General features: G+C 38.8%; 1 protein-coding gene across 1 annotated transcript in view; it reads left to right on the top strand.

Annotated features, from left to right (window-relative positions):
* Positions 1-21,574, top strand: part of ahnak (AHNAK nucleoprotein) — a 29,290-nt gene extending 7,716 nt beyond the window's left edge. Inside the window, 8 exon segments of the mRNA XM_055224554.1 lie at positions 6-11,733; positions 12,091-13,826; positions 14,184-14,895; positions 14,898-16,045; positions 16,048-16,194; positions 16,196-16,259; positions 16,262-16,383; positions 16,385-21,574. Coding sequence (XP_055080529.1) covers positions 6-11,733; positions 12,091-13,826; positions 14,184-14,895; positions 14,898-16,045; positions 16,048-16,194; positions 16,196-16,259; positions 16,262-16,383; positions 16,385-20,902 — 20,175 coding nt within the window. The 3' untranslated portion in view covers positions 20,903-21,574.
* Positions 21,575-24,411: the final 2,837 nt, after the last annotated feature.

The following is a 24,411-nucleotide window of genomic DNA, read 5'->3' as shown; positions in this document are numbered from 1 at the left end:
AACAGAGTGGCGATGACGAAGACTATAAGAGAATATATACCAAGAAAATTAAACCCAGACTGAAGTCTGAAGATTTAGCTGAAGGAGTGGATGTACGGACTGAGAGGCATAGCAGCACAAGCAGCGATGGAAGCACAATTACAACCATCACCCGTCGCATTACTACGTACACTGTGGATTTTCCTCATGGTATAAGTGAGCAACATGAACTTTCAAGTCCTGAGATCAAAGGGCTAAGACAGGATTCAGAGAATGTTTTCTCTCAAATCACAACGTCACATGACAGCCATCCAGGTAAAGCAGAGGAGGGGGTTTCTGAGTTAAAGATTTCTCACACAGGCCCACAAATTAGTTTAGCCGATACAAGATGGGACACTGGAGGTATTTATTCCAAAAGTATTCAAAGAGAGGGAGACATAGAGGGAAGTAAAAACATTGGTTTTGCAGTTCCTTCATGTGAACTCAGAATGCACAGTGAAAGTGGAAAGCATGAGGATGGGGACATAGGCTTGCAGGACACAAAAATGGCGCTGAATGATAGTACAAACACTGGTAGTAGGGTTGTCGCAATAGAACGACTGAGAAGTGAAAATGTAATTTCAGCTGATGAAAATGGAGGGTCTGTTAGCATGTCTGTACCAGGGACAATGCATATAACTACAAAAGGAAATATCAAAACAAAACATCTTAAATCTGAAACCGGTACAGATGAACGGACAAATATGAATGTGACTGATGTTCGCTTACCAGGTAATGCAATTGGCATCTGTAGAATTGAATCAAAGGGGGAGGGGGAAAGATCTATACATTTACCATCAATAGGCATAAAATCCTCAGTAGGTAATGAGGAAACAAGCAAAAAACACAAAGTGGATGGTGATGTAGATTTTTCAAGAAAAAAAGCAGAAGTAAAAACATCAACTGTAAAAGTTCCCACAGTGATTGTCAAAAGCCAAACAGTTAAAGGAACAGATTTGGATGCAGGTGTTGCAAATGTGGAAGGTATAGATGCAAATGGTGTAAAAATGAAAATGCCTTCAACTAAGGGGTCTAGCTTAACTATGCCAAACATAGATATAAACTTAACAGGCCAAAAAGTAAAAGGTGAGGTTGAAATGTCACATCCTGATGTCAACATAGATAACACAAAAGGAGGATTTAAAATGCCAAAAGTCAAAATGCACTCATTTGGAGTTAACGCTGCAAAAGGGGAAGGTCCAACAGTTGATATAAATCTTCCAAAGTCTGAAATTGACTTGAAAGGACCAAAAGTTGATGTTAATCTTCCTGATGTTGACATTGAAGGACCTGACGGAAAACTTAAGGGGCCTAAATTCAGTATGCCATCCATTAAGGGTCCAAAAATGACAGATTTGGACTTAAAACTCAAAGGTCCAAAGTTGGAAGGAAATGTTGATATTTCAGTTCCTAAAATTGAAGGTAAAGTTAGTGCACTAGAGGCTGATGTACCTGATGTCAGCATTGATGGCACAAAAGGAGGATTTAAAATGCCAAAACCCAAAATGCCCTCATTTGACATCAAACACAAACTGGAGGGTCCAGACGTTGATTTAAGTCTTCCAAAAGCAGAAATTGACTTGAAAGGACCAAAAGTTGATGTTAATCTTCCTGATGTTGACATTGAAGGACCTGATGGAAAACTTAAGGGGCCTAAATTCAGTATGCCATCTATTAAAGGTCCAAAAATGCCAGATTTGGACTTAAACCTCAAAGGTCCCAAGTTAGAAGGAGATGTTGATATTTCAGTTCCTAAAATTGAAGGTAAAGTTAGTGCACCTGAGGTTGATGTACCTGATGTCAGCATTGATGGCACAAAAGGAGGATTTAAAATGCCAAAAGTCAAAATGCCCTCATTTGGCATCAAAGGTCCAAAACTGGAGGCTCCAGATATTGATAGCAGTCTTCCAAAAGCTGAAATTGACTTGAAAGGACCAAAAGTTGATGTTAATCTTCCTGATGTTGACATTGAAGGACCTGATGGAAAACTTAAGGGGCCTAAATTTAGTATGCCATCCATTAAGGGCCCGAAAATGCCAGATTTGGACTTAAACCTCAAAGGTCCCAAGTTGGAAGGAGATGTTGATATTTCAGTTCCTAAAATTGAAGGTAAAGTTAGTGGACCTGACGTTAATGTACCTGATGTCAGCATTGATGGCACAAAAGGAGGATTTAAAATGCCAAAAGTCAAAATGCCCTCATTTGACATCAAAGGTCCAAAACTGGAGGGCCCAGAAGTTGATTTAAGTGTTCCAAAAGCTGAAATTGACTTGAAAGGACCAAAAGTTGATGTTAATCTTCCTGATGTTGACATTGAAGGACCTGATGGAAAACTTAAGGGGCCTAAATTCAGTATGCCATCAATTAAGGGTCCGAAAATGACAGATTTGGACTTAAACCTCAAAGGTCCCAAGTTGGAAGGAGATGTTGATATTTCAGTTCCTAAAATTGAAGGTAAAGTTAGTGGACCTGAGGTTGATGTACCTGATGTCAGCATTGATGGCACAAAAGGAGGATTTAAAATGCCAAAAGTGAAAATGCCTTCGTTTGGAATCAAAGGTCCAAAACTGGAGGCTCCAGATATTGATAGCAGTCTTCCAAAAGCTGAAATTGACTTGAAAGGACCAAAAGTTGATGTTAATCTTCCTGATGTTGACATTGAAGGACCTGATGGAAAACTAAAGGGGCCTAAATTTAGTATGCCATCCATTAAGGGTCCAAAAATGCCAGATTTGGACTTAAACCTCAAAGGTCCCAAGTTGGAAGGAGATGTTGATATTTCAGTTCCTAAAATTGAAGGTAGAGTTTGTGCACCAGAAGTTGATGTACCTGATGTCAGCATTGATGGCACAAAAGGAGGATTTAAAATGCCAAAAGTCAAAATGCCATCATTTGACATCAAAGGTCCAAAACTGGAGGGTCCAGAAGTTGATTTAAATGTTCCAAAAGCAGAAATTGACTTGAAAGGACCAAAAGTTGATGTTAATCTTCCTGATGTTGACATTGAAGGACCTGATGGAAAACTTAAGGGGCCTAAATTCAGTATGCCATCCATTAAAGGTCCGAAAATGCCAGATTTGGACTTAAACCTCAAAGGTCCCAAGTTGGAAGGAGATGTTGATATTTCAGTTCCTAAAATTGAAGGTAAAGTTAGTGCACCTGAGGTTGATGTACCTGATGTCAGCATTGATGGCACAAAAGGAGGATTTAAAATGCCAAAAGTCAAAATGCCCTCATTTGGCATCAAAGGTCCAAAACTGGAGGGTCCAGACATTGATGGCAGTCTTCCAAAAGCAGAAATTGACTTGAAAGGACCAAAAGTTGATGTTAATCTTCCTGATGTTGACATTGAAGGACCTGATGGGAAACTTAAGGGGCCTAAATTCAGTATGCCATCCATTAAGGGTCCAAAAATGCCGGATTTGGACTTAAACCTCAAAGGTCCCAAGTTGGAAGGAGATGTTGATATTTCAGGACCTAAAATTGAAGGTAAAGTTAGTACACCTGAGATTGATGTACCTGATGTCAGCATTGATGGCACAAAAGGAGGATTTAAAATGCCAAAAGTCAAAATGCCCTCATTTGGTATCAAAGGTCCAAAACTGGAGGGTCCAGACATTGATGGCAGTCTTCCAAAAGCAGAAATTGACTTGAAAGGACCAAAAGTTGATGTTAATCTTCCTGATGTTGACATTGAAGGACCTGATGGAAAACTTAAGGGGCCTAAATTCAGTATGCCATCTATTAAAGGTCCGAAAATGCCAGATTTGGACTTAAACCTCAAAGGTCCCAAGTTGGAAGGAGATGTTGATATTTCAGTTCCTAAAATTGAAGGTAAAGTTAGAGCACCCGAGGTTGATGTACCAGATGTCAGCATTGATGGCACAAAAGGAGGATTTAAAATGCCAAAAGTCAAAATACCTTCGTTTGGCATCAAAGGTCCAAAACTGGAGAGTCCAGACATTGACAGCAGTCTTCCAAAAGCTGAAATTGACTTGAAAGGACCAAAAGTTGATGTTAATCTTCCTGATGTTGACATTGAAGGACCTGACGGAAAACTTAAGGGGCCTAAATTCAGTATGCCATCCATTAAGGGTCCAAAAATGCCAGATTTGGACTTAAACCTCAAAGGTCCCAAGTTAGAAGGAGATGTTGATATTTCAGTACCTAAAATTGAAGGTAAAGTTAGTGCACCTGAGGTTGATGTACCTGATGTCAGCATTGATGGCACAAAAGGAGGATTTAAAATGCCAAAAGTCAAAATGCCCTCATTTGGCATCAAAGGTCCAAAACTGGAGGGTCCAGACATTGATGGCAGTCTTCCAAAAGCAGAAATAGACTTGAAAGGACCAAAAGTTGATGTTAATCTTCCTGATGTTGACATTGAAGGACCTGATGGAAAACTTAAGGGGCCTAAATTCAGTATGCCATCCATTAAAGGTCCGAAAATGCCAGATTTGGACTTAAACCTCAAAGGTCCCAAGTTGGAAGGAGATGTTGATATTTCAGTTCCTAAAATTGAAGGTAAAGTTAGTGCACCAGAGGTTGATGTACCTGATGTCAGCATTGATGGCACAAAAGGAGGATTTAAAATGCCAAAAGTCAAAATGCCATCATTTGGCATCAAAGGTCCAAAACTGGAAAGTCCAGACGTTGACTTAAGTCTTCCAAAAGCTGAAATTGACTTGAAAGGACCAAAAGTTGATGTTAATCTTCCTGATGTTGACATTGAAGGACCTGACGGAAAACTTAAGGGGCCTAAATTCAGTATGCCATCCATTAAGGGTCCAAAAATGCCAGATTTGGACTTAAACCTCAAAGGTCCCAAGTTGGAAGGAGATGTTGATATTTCAGTACCTAAAATTGAAGGTAAAGTTAGTGCACCTGAGGTTGATGTACCTGATGTCAGCATTGATGGCACAAAAGGAGGATTTAAAATGCCAAAAGTCAAAATGCCCTCATTTGGCATCAAAGGTCCAAAACTGGAGGGTCCAGACATTGATGGCAGTCTTCCAAAAGCAGAAATAGACTTGAAAGGACCAAAAGTTGATGTTAATCTTCCTGATGTTGACATTGAAGGACCTGATGGAAAACTTAAGGGGCCTAAATTCAGTATGCCATCCATTAAAGGTCCGAAAATGCCAGATTTGGACTTCAACCTCAAAGGTCCCAAGTTAGAAGGAGATGTCAATATTTCAGTTCCTAAAATTGAAGGTAAAGTTAGTGCACCAGAGGTTGATGTACCAGATGTCAGCATTGATGGCACAAAAGGAGGATTTAAAATGCCAAAAGTCAAAATGCCATCATTTGGCATCAAAGGTCCAAAACTGGAAAGTCCAGACGTTGACTTAAGTCTTCCAAAAGCTGAAATTGACTTGAAAGGACCAAAAGTTGATGTTAATCTTCCTGATGTTGACATTGAAGGACCTGACGGAAAACTTAAGGGGCCTAAATTCAGTATGCCATCCATTAAGGGTCCAAAAATGCCAGATTTGGACTTAAACCTCAAAGGTCCCAAGTTGGAAGGAGATGTTGATATTTCAGTTCCTAAAATTGAAGGTAAAGTTAGTGCACCTGAGGTTGATGTACCAGATGTCAGCATTGATGGCACAAAAGGAGGATTTAAAATGCCAAAAGTCAAAATGCCCTCGTTTGGCATCAAAGGTCCAAAACTGGAGGCTCCAGACATTGATTTAAGTCTTCCAAAAGCTGACATTGATTTGAAAGGACCAAAAGTTGATGTTAATCTTCCTGATGTTGACATTGAAGGACCTGACGGAAAACTTAAAGGACCTAAATTCAGTATGCCATCCATTAAAGGTCCAAAAATGCCAGATTTGGACTTCAACCTCAAAGGTCCAAAGTTGGAAGGAGATGTTGATATTTCAGTTCCCAAAATTGAAGGTAAAGCTAGTGCACCAGAGGTTGATTTACCCGATGTAAGCATTGATGGCACAAAAGGAGGATTTAAAATGCCAAAAGTCAAAATGCCCTCATTTGGCATCAAAGGTCCAAAACTGGAGGCTCCAGACATTGATTTAAGTCTTCCAAACGCTGAAATTGATTTGAAAGGACCAAAAGTTGATATTAATCGTCCTGATGTTGACATTGAAGGACCTGATGGAAAACTTAAAGGACCTAAATTCAGTATGCCATCTGTTAAGGGTCCAAAAATGCCAGATTTGGACTTAAACCTCAAAGGTCCCAAGTTGGAAGGAGATGTTGATATTTCAGTTCCTAAAATTGAAGGTAAAATTTCTGCACCAGAGGTTGATGTACCTGATGTCAGCATTGATGGCACAAAAGGAGGATTTAAAATGCCAAAAGTCAAAATGCCTTCATTTGGCATCAAAGGTCCAAAACTGGAGGGTTCAGACTTTGATTTAAGTCTTCCAAAAGCTGAAATTGATTTGAAAGGACCAAAAGTTGATGTTAATCTTGCTGATGTTGACATTGAAGGACCTGACGGAAAACTTAAGGGGCCTAAATTTAGTATGCCATCCATTAAAGGTCCAAAAATGCCAGAGTTTGACGTAAACCTCAAAGGTCCAAAGTTGGAAGGAGATGTTGATATTTCAGTTCCTAAAATTGAAGGTAAAGTTAGTGCACCAGAGGTTGATTTACCCGATGTAAGCATTGATGGCGCAAAGGGAGGATTTAAAATGCCAAAAGTTAAAATGCCCTCATTTGACATCAAAGGTCCAAAACTGGAGGCTCCAGACATTGATTTAAGTCTTCCAAAAGCTGAAATCGATTTGAAAGGACCAAAAGTTGATGTTAATCTACCTGATGTTGACATTGAAGGACCTGACGGAAAACTTAAAGGGCCTAAATTCAGTATGCCATCCATGAAGGGTCCAAAAATGCCAGATTTGGACTTCAACCTCAAAGGTCCGAAGTTGGAAGGAGATGTTGATATTTCAGTTCCTAAAATTGAAGGTAAAGTTAGTGCACCAGAGGTTGATGTACCTGATGTCAATATCGATGGCAAGAAAGGAGGATTTAAAATGCCAAAAATCAAAATGCCTTCGTTGAATATTAAAGGTCCAAAAGTGGAGGCTCCAGATGTTGATTTAACTCTTCCAAAAGCTGAAATTGACTTGAAAGGACCAAAAGTTGATGTTAATCTACCTGATGTTGACATTGAAGGACCTGACGGAAAACTTAAGGGGCCTAAAATCAGTATGCCATCCTTTAAGGGTCCGAAAATGCCAGACTTGGACTTCAACCTCAAAGGTCCCAAGTTGGAAGGAGATGTTGATATTTCAGTTCCTAAAATTGAAGGTAAAGTTGGTGAGCCAGAGGTTGATTTACCCGATGTAAACATTGATGGTGCAAAAGGAGGATTTAAAATGCCAAAAGTCAAAATGCCCTCATTTGACATCAAAGGTCCAAAACTGAAGGGTGCAGACATTGATTTAAATCTTCCAAAAGCTGAAATTGACTTGAAAGGACCAAAAGTTGATGTTAATCTACCTGATGTTGAAATTGAAGGACCTGACGGAAAACTTAAGGGGCCTAAATTTAGTATGCCATCCATTAAGGGTCCAAAAATGCCGGATTTGGACTTCAACCTCAAAGGTCCCAAGTTGGAAGGAGATGTTGATATTTCAGTTCCTAAAATTGAAGGTAAAGTTGGTGCACCAGAGGTTGATGTACCTGATGTCAGCATCGATGGTAAAAAAGGAGGATTTAAAATGCCAAAAATCACAATGCCCTCATTTGACATCAAAGGTCCAAAACTGGAGGCTCCAGACATTGATTTAAGTCTTCCAAAAGCAGACATTGACTTGAAAGGACCAAAAGTTGATGTTAATCTTCCTGATGTTGACATTGAAGGACCTGACGGAAAACTTAAAGGACCTAAATTCAGTATGCCATCCATTAAAGGTCCGAAAATGCCAGATTTGGACTTCAAACTCAAAGGTCCAAAAATGGAAGGAGATGTTGATATTTCAGTTCCTAAAATTGAAGGTAAAGTTAGTGCACCAGACATTGATGTACCTGATGTAAGCATTGATGGTGCAAAAGGAGGATTTAAAATGCCAAAAGTCAAAATGCCCTCATTTGACATCAAAGGTCCAAAACTGGAGGCTCCAGACATTGATTTAAGTCTTCCAAAAGCAGACATTGACTTGAAAGGACCAAAAGTTGATGTTAATCTTCCTGATGTTGACATTGAAGGACCTGACGGAAAACTTAAGGGGCCTAAGTTTAGTATGCCATCCATTAAGGGTCCAAAAATGCCAGATTTGGACTTCAACCTCAAAGGTCCCAAGTTGGAAGGAGATGTTGATATTTCAGTTCCTAAAATTGAAGGTAAATTTGGTGTGCCAGAGGTTGATTTACCCGATGTAAGCATTGAAGGCACAAAAGGAGGATTTAAAATGCCAAAAATCAAAATGCCCTCGTTTAACATCAAAAGTCCAAAACTGGAAAGTCCAGATGTTGATTTAAGTGTTCCAAAAGCAGAAATTGACTTGAAAGGACCAAAAGTTGATGTTAATCTTCCTGATGTTGACATTGAAGGACCTGATGGAAAACTTAAGGGGCCTAAAATCAGTATGCCATCCATTAAAGGTCCAAAAATGCCAGATTTTGACGTAAACATCAAAACTCCTAAGTTGGAGGGAGATGTTGATCTTTCCATTCCAAATGTTAAAGGTGAAGTCAAAGGGCGAATAAAAACACCAGAGATTGATGTCAAAGGTCAAAAAGTAAAAGCCCCAAAGGTTAAAGTTCCAAAATTCAAAATGCCAAAGTTTGGATTTAAAAGTCCAAAAGCTGAAGGCCCTGATATAGATGTAAATCTGCCTAAAGCTGAAATCGATGTCGATGTACAGAAACCTGATATAAAAGGTCCCAAAATTGACATCGAAAGTCCAAGTGGAAAATTCAAGGGACCAAAATTCAACCTTCCATCAATTTCTGGGCCCAAATTATCTATGCCTGACGTTGACTTCAATCTAAAGGGTCAGAAGATAAAGGGAGATATGGATTTGTCTGCACCAAAACTTGAAGGAGACATGAAAGTTCCAGGTGTTGACATCAAAGGTCCAGAAATTGATGTGAAAGGACCAAAGGGTGGAATTGAAATGCCCAAAATAACAATGCCTAAATTTGGATTCAAAGGTCCAAAGGTTGAAGGTCCTGATATAGATGTAAAGCTCCCTAAAGCTGAGATTGACGTAGATGCACCCAAACTGGACATAAAAGGCCCTGAATGTGACATTGAAAGTCCAAGTGGAAAAATCAAAGGACCAAAATTCAACCTTCCATCCATTTCTGGGCCCAATTTATCTATGCCTGATGTTGACTTCAATCTAAAGGGTCCGAAAATTAAGGGAGATATGGATTTGTCTGCACCAAAAATTGAAGGAGACATGAAAGTTCCAGATGTTAACATCAAAGGTCCAGAATTTGATGTGAAGGGGCCAAAGGGTGGAATTGAAATGCCCAAAATAACAATGCCTAAATTTGGATTCAAAGGTCCAAAGGTTGAAGGTCCAGATATAGATGTAAAGCTCCCTAAAGCTGAGATTGACGTAGATGCACCCAAACTGGACATAAAAGGCCCTGAATTTGACATTGAATGTCCAAGCGGAAAAATCAAAGGACCAAAAATCAATCTTCCATCCATTTCTGGGCCCAAGCTATCCATGCCTGATGTTGACTTCAATCTAAAGGGTGCTAAGATAAAAGGAGACATGGACTTGTCTGCACCAAAACTTGAAGGAGACATAAACGTTCCAGATGTTGACATCAAAGGTCCAGAAATTGATGTTGAGGGTCCAAAGGGTGGATTTGAAATGCCCAAAATAAAAATGCCTAATTTTGGATTCAAAGGTCCAAAGGTTGAAGGTCCAGATATAGACATGAATCTTCCTACAGCTGAAATTGATATAGATGCACCCAAACTGGACATAAAAGGCCCTGAAATTGACATTGGAAGTCCAAGTGGAAAAATCAAAGGACCAAAATTCAACCTTCCATCCATTTCTGGGCCCAAATTATCTATGCCTGACGTTGACTTCAATCTAAAGGGTCCGAAAATTAAGGGAGATATGGATTTGTCTGCACCAAAAATTGAAGGAGACATAAAAGTTCCAGATGTTGACATCAAAGGTCCAGAAATTGATGTGGAAGGACCAAAGGGGGGATTTGAGATGCCCAAATTTAAAATGCCTAAATTTGGATTCAAAGGTCCAAAGGTTGAAGGTCCAGATATAGACATAAACCTCCCTAAAGCTGAAATTGATGTAGATGCACCCAAACTGGACATAAAAGGTCCTGAAATTGACATTGAAAGTCCAAGTGGAAAAATCAAAGGACCAAAATTCAACCTTCCATCCATTTCTGGGCCCAATTTATCTATGCCTGACGTTGACTTCAACCTAAAGGGTCCGAAAATTAAGGGAGATATGGATTTGTCTGCACCAAAAATTGAAGGAGACATAAAAGTTCCAGATGTTGACATCAAAGGTCCAGAAATTGATGTGGAAGGACCAAAGGGGGGATTTGAGATGCCCAAATTTAAAATGCCTAAATTTGGATTCAAAGGTCCAAAGGTTGAAGGTCCAGATATAGACATAAACCTCCCTAAAGCTGAAATTGATGTAGATGCACCCAAACTGGACATAAAAGGTCCTGAAATTGACATTGAAAGTCCAAGTGGAAAAATCAAAGGACCAAAATTCAACCTTCCATCCATTTCTGGGCCCAATTTATCTATGCCTGACGTTGACTTCAACCTAAAGGGTCCGAAAATTAAGGGAGATATGGATTTGTCTGCACCAAAAATTGAAGGAGACATAAAAGTTCCAGATGTTAACATCAAAGGTCCAGAATTTGATGTGGAGGGCCCAAAGGGTGGATTTGAGATGCCCAAATTTAAAATGCCTAAATTTGGATTCAAAGGTCCAAAGGTTGAAGGTCCAGATATAGACATAAACCTCCCTAAAGCTGAAATTGATGTAGATGCACCCAAACTGGACATAAAAGGCCCTGAAATTGACATTGAAAGTCCAAGTGGAAAAATCAAAGGACCAAAATTCAACCTTCCATCCATTTCTGGGCCCAATTTATCTATGCCTGACGTTGACTTCAATCTAAAGGGTCCGAAAATTAAGGGAGATATGGATTTGTCTGCACCAAAAATTGAAGGAGACATAAAAGTTCCAGATGTTAACATCAAAGGTCCAGAATTTGATGTGGAGGGCCCAAAGGGTGGATTTGAGATGCCCAAATTTAAAATGCCTAAATTTGGAATCAAAGGTCCAAAGGTTGAAGGTCCAGATATAGACATAAACCTCCCTAAAGCTGAAATTGATGTAGATGCCCCCAAACTGGACATAAAAGGCCCTGAAATTGACATTGAAAGTCCAAGTGGAAAAATCAAAGGACCAAAATTCAACCTTCCATCCATTTCTGGACCCAAAATGTCTATGCCTGATGTTGACTTTAATCTAAAGGGTCCGAAGATAAAAGGAGACATGGACTTGTCTACACCAAAACTTGAAGGAGACATACAAATTCCAGATGTTGACATCAAAGGTCCAGAAATTGATGTGGAAGGACCAAAGGGTGGATTTGAGATGCCCAAATTTAAAATGCCTAAATTTGGATTCAAAGGTCCAAAGGTTGAAGGTCCCGAAGTAGATGTAAAGCTCCCCAAAGCTGAAATTGATGTGGATGCACCCAAACTGGACATAAAATGTCCTGATATTGACATAGAAAGTCCAAGTGGAAAAATCAAAGGACCAAAATTCAACCTTCCATCCATTTCTGGGCCCAATTTATCTATGCCTGACGTTGACTTCAATCTAAAGGGTCCGAAAATTAAGGGAGATATGGATTTGTCTGCACCAAAAATTGAAGGAGACATAAAAGTTCCAGATGTTAACATCAAAGGTCCAGAATTTGATGTGGAAGGACCAAAGGGTGGATTTGAGATGCCCAAATTTAAAATGCCTAAATTTGGATTCAAAGGTCCAAAGGTTGAAGGTCCAGATATAGACATAAACCTCCCTAAAGCTGAAATAGATGTAGATGCCCCCAAACTGGACATAAAAGGCCCTGAAATTGACATTGAAAGTCCAAGTGGAAAAATCAAAGGACCAAAATTCAACCTTCCATCCATTTCTGGGCCCAATTTATCTATGCCTGACGTTGACTTCAATCTAAAGGGTCCGAAAATTAAGGGAGATATGGATTTGTCTGCACCAAAAATTGAAGGAGACATAAAAGTTCCAGATGTTAACATCAAAGGTCCAGAATTTGATGTGGAGGGCCCAAAGGGTGGATTTGAGATGCCCAAATTTAAAATGCCTAAATTTGGATTCAAAGGTCCAAAGGTTGAAGGTCCAGATATAGACATAAACCTCCCTAAAGCTGAAATTGATGTAGATGCCCCCAAACTGGACATAAAAGGCCCTGAAATTGACATTGAAAGTCCAAGTGGAAAAATCAAAGGACCAAAATTCAACCTTCCATCCATTTCTGGGCCCAATTTATCTATGCCTGACGTTGACTTCAATCTAAAGGGTCCGAAAATTAAGGGAGACATGGATTTGTCTGCACCAAAAATTGAAGGTGACATAAAAGTTCCAGATGTTAACATCAAAGGTCCAGAATTTGATGTGGAGGGCCCAAAGGGTGGATTTGAGATGCCCAAATTTAAAATGCCTAAATTTGGATTCAAAGGTCCAAAGGTTGAAGGTCCAGATATAGACATAAACCTCCCTAAAGCTGAAATTGATGTAGATGCACCCAAACTGGACATAAAAGGCCCTGAAATTGACATTGAAAGTCCAAGTGGAAAAATCAAAGGACCAAAATTCAACCTTCCATCCATTTCTGGGCCCAATTTATCTATGCCTGACGTTGACTTCAATGTAAAGGGTCCGAAAATTAAGGGAGACATGGATTTGTCTGCACCAAAAATTGAAGGAGACATAAAAGTTCCAGATGTTAACATCAAAGGTCCAGAATTTGATGTGGAGGGCCCAAAGGGTGGATTTGAGATGCCCAAATTTAAAATGCCTAAATTTGGATTCAAAGGTCCAAAGGTTGAAGGTCCAGATATAGACATAAACCTCCCTAAAGCTGAAATTGATGTAGATGCACCCAAACTGGACATAAAAGGCCCTGAAATTGACATTGAAAGTCCAAGTGGAAAAATCAAAGGACCAAAATTCAACCTTCCATCCATTTCTGGGCCCAATTTATCTATGCCTGACGTTGACTTCAATCTAAAGGGTCCGAAAATTAAGGGAGATATGGATTTGTCTGCACCAAAAATTGAGGGAGACATAAAAGTTCCAGATGTTAACATCAAAGGTCCAGAATTTGATGTGGAGGGCCCAAAGGGTGGATTTGAGATGCCCAAATTTAAAATGCCTAAATTTGGAATCAAAGGTCCAAAGGTTGAAGGTCCAGATATAGACATAAACCTCCCTAAAGCTGAAATTGATGTAGATGCCCCCAAACTGGACATAAAAGGCCCTGAAATTGACATTGAAAGTCCAAGTGGAAAAATCAAAGGACCAAAATTCAACCTTCCATCCATTTCTGGGCCCAAAATTTCGATGCCTGATGTTGACTTTAATCTAAAGGGTCCGAAGATAAAAGGAGACATGGACTTGTCTACACCAAAACTTGAAGGAGACATACAAATTCCAGATGTTGACATCAAAGGTCCAGAAATTGATGTGGAAGGACCAAAGGGTGGATTTGAGATGCCCAAATTTAAAATGCCTAAATTTGGATTCAAAGGTCCAAAGGTTGAAGGTCCCGAAGTAGATGTAAAGCTCCCCGAAGCTGAAATTGATGTGGATGCACCCAAACTGGACATAAAATGTCCTGATATTGACATAGAAAGCCCAAGTGGAAAAATCAAAGGACCAAAATTCAACCTTCCATCCATTTCTGGGCCCAATTTATCTATGCCTGACGTTGACTTCAATCTAAAGGGTCCGAAAATTAAGGGAGGTATGGATTTGTCTGCACCAAAAATTGAAGGAGACATAAAAGTTCCAGATGTTAACATCAAAGTTCCAGAATTTGATGTGGAGGGCCCAAAGGGTGGATTTGAGATGCCCAAATTTAAAATGCCTAAATTTGGATTCAAAGGTCCAAAGGTTGAAGGTCCAGATATAGACATAAACCTCCCTAAAGCTGAAATTGATGTAGATGCACCCAAACTGGACATAAAAGGCCCTGAAATTGACATTGAAAGTCCAAGTGGAAAAATCAAAGGACCAAAATTCAACCTTCCATCCATTTCTGGGCCCAATTTATCTATGCCTGACGTTGACTTCAATCTAAAGGGTCCGAAAATTAAGGGAGATATGGATTTGTCTGCACCAAAAATTGAAGGAGACATAAAAGTTCCAGATGTTAACATCAAAGGTCCAGAATTTGATGTGGAGGGCCCAAAGGGTGGATTTGAGATGCCCAAATTTAAAATGCCTAAATTTGGAATCAAAGGTCCAAAGGTTGAAGGTCCAGATATAGACATAAACCTCCCTAAAGCTGAAATTGATGTAGATGCACCCAAACTGGACATAAAAGGCCCTGAAATTGACATTGAAAGTCCAAGTGGAAAAATCAAAGGACCAAAATTCAACCTTCCATCCATTTCTGGGCCCAATTTATCTATGCCTGACGTTGACTTCAATCTAAAGGGTCCGAAAATTAAGGGAGGTATGGATTTGTCTGCACCAAAAATTAAAGGAGACATAAAAGTTCCAGATGTTAACATCAAAGGTCCAGAATTTGATGTGGAGGGCCCAAAGGGTGGAATTGAAATGTCGAAAATAAAAATGCCTAAATTTGGATTCAAAGGGCCAAATTGCCTAGAAATTAAGGGAGGTATGGATTGTCTGCACCAAAAATTAAAGGAGACATAAAAGTTCCAGATGTTAACATCAAAGGTCCAGAATTTGATGTGGAGGGCCCAAAGGGTGGAATTGAAATGTCGAAAATAAAAATGCCTAAATTTGGATTCAAAGGGCCAAAGGTTGAAGGTCCAGATATAGACATAAACCTCCCTAAAGCTGAAATTGATGTAGATGCACCCAAACTGGACATAAAAGGCCCTGAAATTGACATTGAAAGTCCAAGTGGAAAAATCAAAGGACCAAAATTCAACCTTCCATCCATTTCTGGACCCAAAATTTCGATGCCTGATGTTGACTTTAATCTAAAGGGTCCGAAGATAAAAGGAGACATGGACTTGTCTACACCAAAACTTGAAGGAGACATACAAATTCCAGATGTTGACATCAAAGGTCCAGAAATTGATGTGGAAGGACCAAAGGGTGGATTTGAGATGCCCAAATTTAAAATGCCTAAATTTGGATTCAAAGGTCCAAAGGTTGAAGGTCCCGAAGTAGATGTAAAGCTCCCCAAAGCTGAAATTGATGTGGATGCACCCAAACTGGACATAAAATGTCCTGATATTGACGTTGAAAGTCCAAGTGGAAAAATCAAAGGACCAAAATTCAACCTTCCATCCATTTCTGGGCCCAATTTATCTATGCCTGACGTTGACTTCAATCTAAAGGGTCCGAAAATTAAGGGAGATATGGATTTGTCTGCACCACAAATTGAAGGAGACATAAAAGTTCCAGATGTTAACATCAAAGGTCCAGAATTTGATGTGGAGGGCCCAAAGGGTGGATTTGAGATGCCCAAATTTAAAATGCCTAAATTTGGATTCAAAGGGCCAAAGGTTGAAGGTCCAGATATAGACATAAACCTCCCTAAAGCTGAAATTGATGTAGATGCACCCAAACTGGACATAAAAGGTCCTGAAATTGACATTGAAAGTCCAAGTGGAAAAATCAAAGGACCAAAATTCAACCTTCCATCCATTTCTGGGCCCAATTTATCTATGCCTGACGTTGACTTCAATCTAAAGGGTCCGAAAATTAAGGGAGATATGGATTTGTCTGCACCAAAAATTGAAGGAGACATAAAAGTTCCAGATGTTAACATCAAAGGTCCAGAATTTGATGTGGAGGCCCAAAGGGTGGATTTGAGATGCCCAAATTTAAAATGCCTAAATTTGGATTCAAAGGTCCAAAGGTTGAAGGTCCAGATATAGACATAAACCTCCCTAAAGCTGAAATTGATGTAGATGCACCCAAACTGGACATAAAAGGCCCTGAAATGTGACATTGAAAGTCCAAGTGGAAAAATCAAAGGACCAAAATTCAACCTTCCATCCCTTTCTGGGCCCAATTATCTATGCCTGATGTTGATTTCAATTTAAAGGGTCCTAAGATAAAGGGAGATGTGGATTTGTCTGCACCAAAACTATGAAGGAGACATAAAGTTCCAGATGTCAAGATCAAAGGTCCTAGAAATTGATGTGAAGGGCCCAAAGGGTGGAATTGAAATGCCCAAAATAACAATGCCTAAATTTGGATTCAAAGGTCCAAAGGTTGAAGGTCCAGATATAGATGTAAAGGTCCCTAAAGCTGAGATTGATGTGGATACACCTAATCTGGAACTAAAAGGGCCTGAAATTGACATGGGAAGTCCAAGTGGAAAAATCAAAGGACCAAAATTCAACCTTCCAACTATTTCTGGGCCCACATTATCTATGCCTGATGTTGACTTCAATCTAAAGGGTCCGAAGATAAAGGGAGACATGGACTTGTCTATACCAAAACTTGAAGGCGACATAAAAGTTCCAGATGTTAACATCAAAGGTCCTGAAATGGATGTGAAGGGACCAAAGGGTGGATTTGAAATGCCCAAAATAACAATGCCTAAATTTGGATTCACTGGTCCAAAGGTTGAAGGTCCAGATATAGATGTAAAGCTCCCTAAAGCTGAGATTGATATGGATACACCTAATCTGGATCTAAAAGGCCCTAAAATTGACATGGAAAGTCCAAGTGGAAAAATCAAAGGACCAAAATTCAACCTTCCAACTCTTACAGGGCCCAAATTATCCATGCCTGATGTTGACTTCAATCTAAAGGGTCCGAAGATAAAGGGAGACATGGACTTGTCTGCACCAAAACTTGAAGGAGACATAAATGTTCCAGATGTTAAGATCAAAGGTCCTGAAATGGATGTGAAGGGACCAAAGGGTGGAATTGAAATGCCCAAAATAACAATGCCAAAATTTGGATTCACAGGTCCAAAGATTGAAGGACCAGATATAGATGTAAAGCTGCCTAAAGCTGAGATTGATGTGGATACACCTAATCTGGAACTACAAGGCCCTGAAATTGACATGGAAAGTCCAAGTGGAAAAATCAAAGGACCAAAATTGAACCTTCCATCCATTTCTGGGCCCAAAATTTCAATGCCTGATGTTGACTTTAATCTAAAGGGTCCGAAGATAAAAGGAGACATGGACTTGTCTACACCAAAACTTGAAGGAGACATACAAATTCCAGATGTTGACATCAAAGGTCCAGAAATTGATGTGGAAGGACCAAAGGGGGGATTTGAGATGCCCAAATTTAAAATGCCTAAATTTGGATTCAAAGGTCCAAAGGTTGAAGGTCCAGATATAGATGTAAAGCTCCCCAAAGCTGAAATTGATGTAGATGCACCCAAACTGGACATAAAAGGGCCTGAAATTGACATTGAAAGTCCAAGCGGAAAAATCAAAGGACCAAAGTTCAACCTTCCATCCATTTCTGGGCCCACATTATCTATGCCTGACGTTGACTTTAATCTAAAGGGTCCGAAGATAAAGGGAGACATGGACTTGTCTGCACCAAAACTTGAAGGAGACATAAATGTTCCAGATGTTAAGATCAAAGGTCCAGAAATTGATGTGAAGGGACCAAAGGGTGGAATAGAAATGCCCAAAATAACAATGCCTAAATTTGGATTCACTGGTCCAAAGGTTGACGGTCCAGATATAGATGTAAAGCTGCCAAAAGCTGAGATTGATATGGATACACCTAATCTGGAAATAAAAGGCCCTGAAATTGACATGGAAAGTCCAAGTGGAAAAATCAAAGGACCAAAATTCAACCTTCCATCCATTTCTGGACCCAAAATATCTATGCCTGATGTTAACTTCGATCTAAAGGGTCCGAAGATAAAGGGAGACATGGATTTGTCTGCACCAAAACTTGAAGGAGACATAAAAGGTCCAGATGTTAATATCAAAGGCCCAGAAATTGATTTGGAGGGCCCAAAGGGTGGATATGAGATGCCCAAATTCAAAATGCCTAAATTTGGATTCAAAGGTCCAAAGGGTAAAGGTCCGGAATTAGATGTAAATCTTCCTAAAGCTGAAATCGATGTAGATGCACCCAAACTGGACATAAAAGGCCCTGAAATTGACATTGAAAGTCCAAGTGGAAAAATCAAAGGACCCAAATTGTCTATGCCAGACGCTGATTTCCGTCTAAAGGGTCCGAAGATAAAGGGAGATATGGATTTGTCTGCACCAAAAGTTGAAGGAGACATAAAAGTTCCAGGTGTTGACATTAAAAGTCCAGCAATTGATGTAGAAGGACCAAAGGGTGGATTTGAGATGCCAAAATTCAAAATGCCTAAATTTAGAATCAAAGGTCCAAAGGTTGAAAGCCCGGAAGTAGATGTAAAGCTTCCTAAAGGTGAGATTGATGTGGATGCACCCAAACTGGACATAAAAGGGCCTGAAATTGACATTGAAAGTCCAAGCGGAAAAATCAAAGGACCAAAATTCAACCTTCCATCCATTTCTGGGTCCAAAATGTCTATGCCTGATGTTGGTTTCAATGTAAAGGGCCCAAAGATAAAGGGAGATATGGATTTGTCTGCACCAAAACTTGAAGGAGACATAAATGTTCCAAATGTTGACATCGAAGGTCCAGAAATTGATGTAGAGGGACCAACAGGTGGATTTGAAATGCCCAAAATAAAAATGCCTAAATTTGGATTCAAAGGTCCAAAGGTTGAAGGTCCAGATATAGATGTAAATCTCCCTAAAGCTGAAATTGATGTAGATGCACCCAAATTGGACATAAAAGGCCCTGAAATTGACATTGAAAGTCCAAGTGGAAAAATCAAAGGACCAAAATTCAACCTTCCATCCATTTCTGGGCCCAAAATGTCTATGCCTGACGTTGACTTCAATCTAAAGGGTCCGAAGATAAAGGGAGATATGGATTTGTCTGCACCAAAACTTGAAGGAGACATAAAAGTTCCAGGTGTTAACATCAAAGGTCCAGAATTTGATATGGAGGGCCCAAAGGGTGGAATTGAAATGCCTAAAATAACGATGACATCATTTGGATTCAAAGGTCCAAAGGTTGAAGGTCCAGATATAGATGTAAATCTCCCTAAAGCTGAAATTGACATGGATGCACCCAAATTGGACATAAAAGGTCCCAAAATTGATATTGAAAGTCCAAGTGGAAAAATCAAAGGACCAAATTTCAACCTTCCATCCATTTCTGGGCCCAAATTATCTATGCCTGACGTTGACTTCAATCTTAAGGGCCCAAAGATAAAGGGAGACATGGATTTGTCTGCACCAAAACTTGAAGGAGATGTAAATGTTCCAGATGTTACCATCAAAGGTACAAAAATCGATGTGGAGGGCCCAAAGGGTGGAATTGAAATGCCCAAAATAAAAATGCCTACACTTGCTTTCAAAGGTCCGACGTTTGAAGGTTCAGATATAGATGTAAATCTCCCTAAAGCAGAAATTGATATGGATGCACCTAAACTGGACATAAAAGGTCCTAAAATAAACATTGACAGTCCAAGTGGAAAAATTAAAGGACCACAGTTTAATCTTCCTTCCACTTCTGGTAATAAATCATCTATAGGAGGAGTTGATGTCACTCTGAAAGGTCCAAAGATTGAGGGAGATCTGGCTATGCAAGGGAAAACTGGTAAATTCAAAGCACCAAAAATTAAAGGAAAGTCCAAAAAAAGTGATGCAGACATTTCAGGAGTAAGTGTTGATGTTGGTACACCTAACATTAACATGAAGGGAACTAAGAAAAGTCTTTTTGGCAAGCTTCATTTTCCAGATGTTGAATTAGATATTAAATCACCAAAAGCCAAAGGAGATTTGTATTTATCTGAGGGGAAGACTGATGCAGATCTTGCATGTGCAGCAAAAGTTTCTTTAGAAGACCCTGTTGTTGATAGGCCTAGTGGTATTCGTTACCCAGAAGGAAAAATTGCATTTCCTCAAATCAAAGCACCTAAAATTGCCATTGCATTGCCACAGAGAGAAGGTACAGCGAATATTGAATCAGAAACTTCATCCGGAGTGAGTCTTAAAACCAAGTCCTCCTCACTTGAATATGAGGCAAGTCCTGGTAATGTTGGTATTTCAAGTCCAGATTTTAAAGAAGGTGAACACAAAGTAAAAGGAAAAAAGTTGAAGTTATTTGGCAAATCTAAGGCAAAGAGCAGCAGTGCAAGTGATCTCAAGGGACCAGAGATAGAAATTAGTCCCAGACAAAGTGAAACAAGTGTTGATGTTGGTGGGCAGATGGGCACAGTCAGTTTGTCACCAAAAGGCAAGTCAGCCTCATTGGACTTGTTTAAGAAATCAAGGCACAGTCCATCTTTTAATGCTGAAGGAGCAGTTACAGTTAGCTCTGGGTCTACTGAGTTAGAGGCAGAGGGTGGTGATATTTCGCTGAACTTTGGAGAAGCTAGGGGTAAAGAAAAGAAAGGAAAGTTGAAGTTTGGAACGTTTGGAGGTTTTGGTTCAAAGTCAAAAGGCTCATATGAAGTGACTTTTGGAGAGGACAGTGGAGCATCTGCAGAGGGAACAGCAGGTGTTTCCTTATCATCTAAGAAGTCCAGGTTGTCCTCATCCTCAAGCAATGAAAGTGGTTCTAAAGGTGGTTTCAGGTTTCCAAAAGTAGAGCTATCTGTCTCACCTAAAACAGAATAGTAAAGTCTTTCAGATAACAATATTGGTAGCAGAGGAATCATCTCGATTTTTACAAGAAAATTAACACTTAAATTTAAAAAATGCATTGTAACTGTAAATAAGATTAATTTGTATTGTATTATTAAATATTCATTTGTAAATAGTCCAGATTTATAAGCAAATGGCAATACTCTGAAGGAAAATGTTATATTACAGAATGTAGCCATTTCCAAAGTACATTTCTTAACAAAAATCATTTTACTCTTCACAGTACAGCACATACAGTTTTCTTTAATGAATGATGGTAATAATAAAACAAGTCAGAATTGCACAATAGAATAGAATGGTCTGGAGAGACAAACTGGTGATGTATATATTTAGACTACTTGCCATATTTGCATTGACAATCGCTGTTTATAAAAGTTCTTTTACAGTGATTTTTTAATACATACTGTATTTTTTGACTCAACCTATGTGCCTTTTCTTTTATAAAAAGTTTTACAAAAATAAATGTTAATACAGCTCAAAGTATGTGAAAATGGAAATGAGAACAGAGTAAAATAGTTTTAATAAAAGAGTTGACATATATAGAGTAACATTGTGATGGAAGTAGAGCATAGTCTCTGTGCCTGTCTTTTTGTGTGCATTTTGACAATAACTGTAAACAAATTAAAGAGAAATGTTTTGTCTCAATCTCCTTTTCTTTTTTATTCCTCAATTGCTTCTGGTAATATTTTAAAACAGTTGAATATCTATCAAATTATTAAGAGAGTACATTTGGTTGATAGTTTCACAACTATAATAGATTTTAATTACTTGTGTTTTGTTAAGTCTAAGACCTTATCAGTATAAGATAAGACAAGAGAACCTTTGATTGTTCTCCAAAGGGGAAATTAGGGAAATGGGGAAATGCACAGTTCAAAAATAGCAAGAGAAATAGAAATAGGCAGGTGGGACACTCATGGTCCAGCACAGATGTGAGTTTAACCAGGACTCTCCTGTCCCTACCACATGAGGACTCTCCTGTCCTCATGAGTCCAGAGGACAGCCGTGACGCTGCCACTCCAGCAGACCCCAGGATGGCTGAGGCCACCATAGTTGTAGAAGGTCTTCAGAAGTCTGCATAAGATATATGTAAAAAATAACTCCAGAATCCAGATCCAGAATACACTTTTCTTCAATACTTTACAAAGACGTGAGCCTGGTCACTGGTGAACCTCCCCGAGATTGACAGCTGGGTCAGCCAATCAGGGACACTCATGGTCCATGGTCCGAAAACAAATGTGGCTGTTTACGAGGAAAAAAGAAAGGAATAAATATCGCAAGGGACTGGAAAAGTGTGGATTTCTGCAGAATAACTGAGCGAAGCACTAAACTCTGATGTTAATCTGAAGTGAGAGAAATAAAAATTTTGTTAATAGATGACAGATGACCAATGAGCTCCTTCATGTGACAGATCTAGTCTACTAATCTACCCTCCAAGGGACTGTTTATAGTGAAGATTCTTCTTTCTGTTTTGACTTAATATTCAAAGTTGTTTTGAAAATGAACACCATTTAGGATCAGAGCCATATGGAGCCAATCACAAGCATCAACAGCACCTTTACCTTTTAAATCATGCATAAAGTGTATTCATTTTGAAAATAAAGTGCATTATAAATGATCCTGTCTATAACTTGAGTGCACTCTTAAGGAACACACCTTCAAAAATACTTTAGTCATTCACATCATTCAAGTATCTCAGTGGCTGTGTTCATATGAACCCAATAATCTGATTATAATCTGATTTCTGGATGATTCATGTGACATGCAAACTGCTAAATCTGATGTGAGTAATAAGGGAGAACATGATCCGAAACAATACAGATCATTTTGCTTTTTTAATTTGATTAGTCTTATAACTCTTATAGACTCAGTCTGGTTATTAACAGATTTCCTGTTAATAACCAGACTGAGTCTGTAAGAGTCGGGACAATAAAGTTTTTGGGTTTTTTTTTTTTTTTTTTTTCAAAAGCATTCTATAGTTATGAGAGTTGTATATTTATGTAGAGTAAGGTCTGGTTCATACAGGAATGCAAAGGAACGGGTTCTGAATAAAAACATTTTTCTAAAAAATGGCACATTTACTGATATAATTTGTCAGACAAACAGTCAAACCCACAAAGTAAATTTGTAATCTGTGTTAATAAGGGTTATTTACTGTTTTGTCCAATTGTAGTATATCTGAAAACTTAAATATTCATTTTACACTTTTATGAACATTTGAGTTAAAAATATCGTATTGCCCTTTACTACTTAAATCACATAAACTGAAATAGTTTAATAGTTCAATAGTTAAATTTCTTGGAGTTGACAAAGATTTGAACACTACTGAAAACTGACCAATTGTGTTTTAATTCAGAAAACTGATACTACATGTTTTACACTCACCACTTTCAACCACCAACTAACTATGAGAGTAAATTCCACTCAATCTATATCCACCTTTTCACCTCATCTTCCTTTCTAGCGCTCCTGCAGTGTTTTTCACCCTCTCTCCTCTTCTCCTCCATCAGTTTTTATTCTGATATCAGTGATTTAATTTTGCATCCCTTTGAAGTCGTGTCACAACATGATTAGTCTATAACAGATTCATAATAAAACTGAGAATAATCTACTTTTTCATGAGGTGAAAAATGTAATATTGTTTGTGTAATTCATTGCTGTTAAGAATAAAACATTTTTTTACTAAGCCCAAAATTGTCAAGTCCATGATACTGAACTTGACACTGTTGATTATATTATTTATGCTGCATTTCAGAATATTATATGCAACTTAAACTGTGAAATGGCAGTTTAATAGCACATTTACTATTTAGACGGTACCGGTAAATTTGTCAACACTGTCAGACATAAATTCTGTACTTGTAGCTCATTCATTTCTTGTTGATATTTCCCCCTTTTTTGTTTTTCCTCTGGACATGTTGCTGGCTCGACAGGTAAGTTGTTTAAAAATGTAAAAAAACGGTTTAAAAGTCTTGATTCACTTAAAAGAAAATCATACCGAGATTGTCAAGCACCGGAAGAGGTAAAATAATCAACAAACAATGTAAAGAAAAGCAAAAAAAAACAGCTGCAGTAAGCAAGGAAAACCTCTGCACGCTTCAGAAGTAGGAAGTAAAAGCGTTCGCCCTGTAAAACAAACACGGCACATTGCAGCTGGTTTCTTTGTGTAGAATTTGTGAGTTGAATTCATGATCTCATCGACGACTCACTCACTCCAGCATAATTTCAATTTTTGATTTGTTTCTGTCATGAAAATGCACAGTAGTAGGATGAATAACAATGCAACATGTAAATGTGCACAAAAGAGCCCAAAAGGAGCAGATATGGTGTTAGTTATGTTATGCCTCTTTTTTCTTTTCATTTTTCCATATCTTCACCTGTGCAAACCATAATTCCGCAGCTTTACAACTTTAACAGAAAAACTGATGCTTCAAATTTCATCTCCTTTAATTTGAGATTTAATTTTACGTTGGATCATATTGGCC

This window comes from Periophthalmus magnuspinnatus, chromosome 10, assembly GCF_009829125.3.
Source record: "Periophthalmus magnuspinnatus isolate fPerMag1 chromosome 10, fPerMag1.2.pri, whole genome shotgun sequence".
NCBI classification, from domain to species: domain Eukaryota; kingdom Metazoa; phylum Chordata; class Actinopteri; order Gobiiformes; family Gobiidae; genus Periophthalmus; species Periophthalmus magnuspinnatus.
The sequence above is the reverse complement of the archived record's forward strand: the minus strand, read 5'-3'. Positions and strand labels throughout refer to the sequence as shown.